Genomic DNA, 4,038 nt, shown 5'->3' with positions numbered 1-4,038 from the left:
GGGAGGTCGTTGACGTAGATCAGAAACAGGAGTGGTCCCAAGACGGAGCCTTGAGGAACTCCAATGGAGACCGGCGCCGGTGAGGAGAAGGTAGAGCCTATTCTCACTCGGTATGATCTGTCTGATAGGAACGCCTTGATCCAGCGAGGGATTTTCCCTTGAATCCCGTAAGACTCGTGTTTGTGGAGCAGCGGGACGTGTGGGACCCTATCGAATGCTTTTGAGAAGTCGAAAAATATGGCATCCGATATGAGTCCTTCGTCCTTGGCTTGGGTTAAGCTGTCCATAAACACGAGCATGTTTGTCACGCAGGAACGGTTTGGGAGAAATCCGTGTTGAGATGGAGATATCAGATTGCTGGAATTAAGGTGATCTAGGATGGCTCGCTTCAGAATGCGTTCCATCACCTTGCACGGCACGCTAGTGAGGCTTATAGGCCTATAGCTGCCAGGCGATAGTCGGTCACCAGTTTTGTAGATTGGCGTAAAGATCGCTTCCTTCCAAGCAGAGGGAAGGCGGCCTTCGTCAAGCGACTGACGAAACACCAAGTGTAAATGGTTTGCCAGTGTGGAGGACATTTTTCAGGATCCTTAGATGGACCTCGTCGGGCCCCAACGCGCAGAACTGGTTGATCTTGTGGAAGAGGTGACGAGTGTCCTCCACCGTGAACACCAAGTCGGTTAGAGGCTGCTAGTGGTTCATCCTTGACAATAGTGGATGTGACGAGGACGCTGGGGCTGAGTATAGACACGCATAGTGTACTCTGTAAACCTGAGATACAACTGTTTGGTAACCAGACGGTTCTTTATTCCTGGCTCTCAAGGAGAACGCGGATGTGTTGTTTCTGCCGTGGTGTCTCATGTATTTGAACAAGACGTTTTTGTTTTTTCGGGCGAGGTCCAAGGTAATGGCTTGTTTTTGTATGTTCCTTTGGCGGAGTTCTGATTTACTGCATTTCCGCATTTTACGAAACGCCAGCTCATCTTCTGTAACGCATGCATGCGACGTTTTGGAAAAAGTTAAGACCTTTTTTCCAGAAGATGCTGAATTCTTTTGGGAGCCTTCTGTTCATCTGAGTTCTGGTTTTTATTTTACGAAACGCCAGCTCATCTTCTGTAACCACCGCATGCGACGTTTTGGAAAAAGTTAAGACCTTTTTTCCAGAAGATGCTGAATTCTTTTGGGAGCCTTCTGTTCATCTGAGTGCGTTCTGGTTTTTTTGGAAACACATCGCGTCAGCCTCGTGAACCTGCTGGAAAATGGTTTTATACATTTTTCCCACTGAAGCCGGTCAAAGTCTAATTTGTTCAAGAAAGACGCGCATTGCTGGCGAAGACTTGAGATTCAGATATCAGGGATCTCAGACAAACTTAAACATGCCCCATGTATAATAATAATATTTACTCACAGCTAGTGGATACCATACCGTCAGGCATGATCATAATGTTACATTCAGAATAACAGCAGTAGTGATGGGGGTTGCGATTAATGGGAATTTCCCGGAAAAGGGACGGATACGTCAACAGTGGTAATTGAGTAGACTTCATCAGACCTGAGGTGGCATGGGTAGGGATCCAAAATTATAAAGGCTCTTTATCTCCTATGGAGGACATATCAGATGACGCAAGGTCTGGTCGCTGGGATTTAAAAGTGGCGGGCAAAAAGCAATACACGTGAGGGCATAACAAATCTCCCTGCCTGGAACGTGACAAAAACCAAAAAAGCTTCAAACTGGAGGAAGTGTGGAGCCTGAATAATGGATCCGGAGAAACAGCAGATCTGCCAAGATATGGCCGGCATTTCTCAACTAAAGCTTGGGCCTTGGGCTGTTGGGCGTAAGGTCACGGAAAACGTAAGCAGGGATGGTGAATTGGGGCAATATGCAGTACGGACAAACGGTGGCAGGAAACTCGGAATCACAGTGTGCAGTGAAACCTGAGCGACCCACTAGTGCTGCTGCTGGAGCAGGGTCGAGTGTAAAAGTTAATTAGGAGAATGAGTCCACAAAAACTGCACGAAAATTGACTAACTTGGTGAGGAGCACGAATAAAAGTCGCCGGGATCTTTACATCCGACAGAAGGTTGGGCAGATTGCGATGAACGCCTCCTTGTGGTGGCTGGTGACAAATGGGGACTGGTTGTGGTTGCCGGTAAAGGAACGAGTGGGCTAGGGCGCGGTCAAATTAGGAAGTGAACAATCGCGGGTGTGCTATCAAACTGGGTACCACAGTGCCGTACTATCACTGCACTGAGATACTTCGGTTTCTAGACAGCCCCGTGACGGACGTCATGATTGAGGTAGTTAGGTTGAGATGCGCAGTCCTGTGATCAACGGAATGTTGTGCGTTTCCCGGGGGATTTCTCAGGATGAGCAGAACCGATGTAATATCGCCCGTAGTATGTGTTGCTGTTTCTTCTTTTTTTCCAGGTCGGGGATCCGTTCTTTCGTAATGCACAGATCAGGTGGAGTGGACAACGGCCAAACTGGTCATCCATAGCGCGTATCGCCACTGGTCGAAACTTGGCAAGAAGATGAAATGAGATGAGATCAGTAAGGTCTGGAGAGTTATAGAAGTCATCAGACAGGATATAGTCTTTTAATAGGGGAAAAATGAATGCCTACCAGGGCTATGCCGGTGAAACCAGGTGGTCAAAAACGATGCAGGATAAAGATGGATTTGCACGCAGTAGTGTAGCAATCTAAGTCAAGCTAAGATTGCCAATATAACTATACTGCCTGAGACAGGACAGTTCACTGTAACCAAACACGTAACGACTGGCAGGTGTGTAAATTCTGAGATGGTGGACTATATTCCTTGGGGGTTATTAGTGAGTTGGAAGACACTAGGACAATCTATGGGGAAGGCGTATGTAAGAGAGCTGATCATCAGTCCCCGGAGCAATACTATCAGCTTTAATCGATGAGTGGTGCATGACTTCTGAGACTAGCCCCGCATGCTAATGGTGGAAAGTCTGGAGTCTAACTTTATGATTATGCGTCGTATGTGTCCACTCCTGTGAGCGGCAAGTTGGTGCGTCTTTTTGTTTAGTTGACGAGGTGGGTTTTGGTGCGGTGTGGCGGTGTGTGTGACGAAGGCAGCTACAGCTGTGCATGTGGACGTAGGCCATGGGCATCGCACTTGCATCCGGCTATCCCAGGTAAATTGTTTTTTTAATACTTTTGGACTAGCGAAAGGCCAGTTTTTGTTTTGTTGTTGTTGCATATGTCACTGCCAAGCAACTCAACCGAGGTGAAGCCAACACCAGCAGCAAGAATCCTAAACTTAAAGGCCAGGCTCAGAACCACCGGCGATGGGGATGCACACGGGCTACTGGAGGGGTGGTGCAACGTAACAGAGCGGCCCTCCCTGCAGGGCGTACCCATCCGCCACACATGCATGCTACCAGATCTGCAAGTTGGAAAACCGTTCAAGCAGTCGTAAGTGCGGTTTGTGCATTAGAAAAGTACTCCAGCTACCGGTTTTTTTCGGTCGGGATGAAAGCGAGGCCAACAAAATCAGCTCAGCCAATTCGAACAAGCGAAAAGCGAACAGACGCTGGTATAGGCAAGTCGTGGAGGAGGCAGTGAAATGACAGTTGTCAATAAGACAGTGGGGACGAAATGGTGATATTCAGGGCGAGTGCGTTGGTGTGAGCTACCATGTCAAGCAGAAACGTACCGCAATAATGTATGGATGAGTGTTTAGTGAGCTGTGGAGCAAAGCATCATACGGATTCGATGTATATGTCGGCGTATAATGTGTTGTAGTAGTAAGGTAAAGCTGACTGGCTTCGTTTTTTTTCAGAGTTGAGCCGACAACTACAGTCACTAGACAGAGCCGGTGGAGTAATCCGAGATAGGGATTAACTAGAAAGATGTACAAGTTGGCTGGGAAAAAATATGAACAGTCAGGCCGGTAACACAACACACTTAGATCAAGTAAGCGATTAAAACCTACAGTGGCCTGAAGTAAGGAAGATATGATAGCTGGGTCTATAGCTTGCCTACTAACTTTATCGTCGCTATACTCAAATGTG

General features: G+C 47.5%; 1 protein-coding gene across 1 annotated transcript in view; it reads left to right on the top strand.

The window, feature by feature from the left end:
• Positions 1-3,224: 3,224 nt before the first annotated feature.
• The window catches only part of T265_02035 (hypothetical protein), a gene marked incomplete at both ends in the record, with an annotated part of 8,741 nt that continues 7,927 nt past the window's right edge, over positions 3,225-4,038 (top strand). Inside the window, one exon of the mRNA XM_009166183.1 lies at positions 3,225-3,439. Coding sequence (XP_009164447.1) covers positions 3,225-3,439 — 215 coding nt within the window. The remainder of the gene's footprint in view (positions 3,440-4,038) is intronic.

This window comes from Opisthorchis viverrini, assembly GCF_000715545.1.
Source record: "Opisthorchis viverrini unplaced genomic scaffold opera_v5_23, whole genome shotgun sequence".
In the NCBI taxonomy this organism is placed as follows: Eukaryota; Metazoa; Platyhelminthes; class Trematoda; order Opisthorchiida; family Opisthorchiidae; genus Opisthorchis; species Opisthorchis viverrini.
The sequence above is the reverse complement of the archived record's forward strand: the minus strand, read 5'-3'. Positions and strand labels throughout refer to the sequence as shown.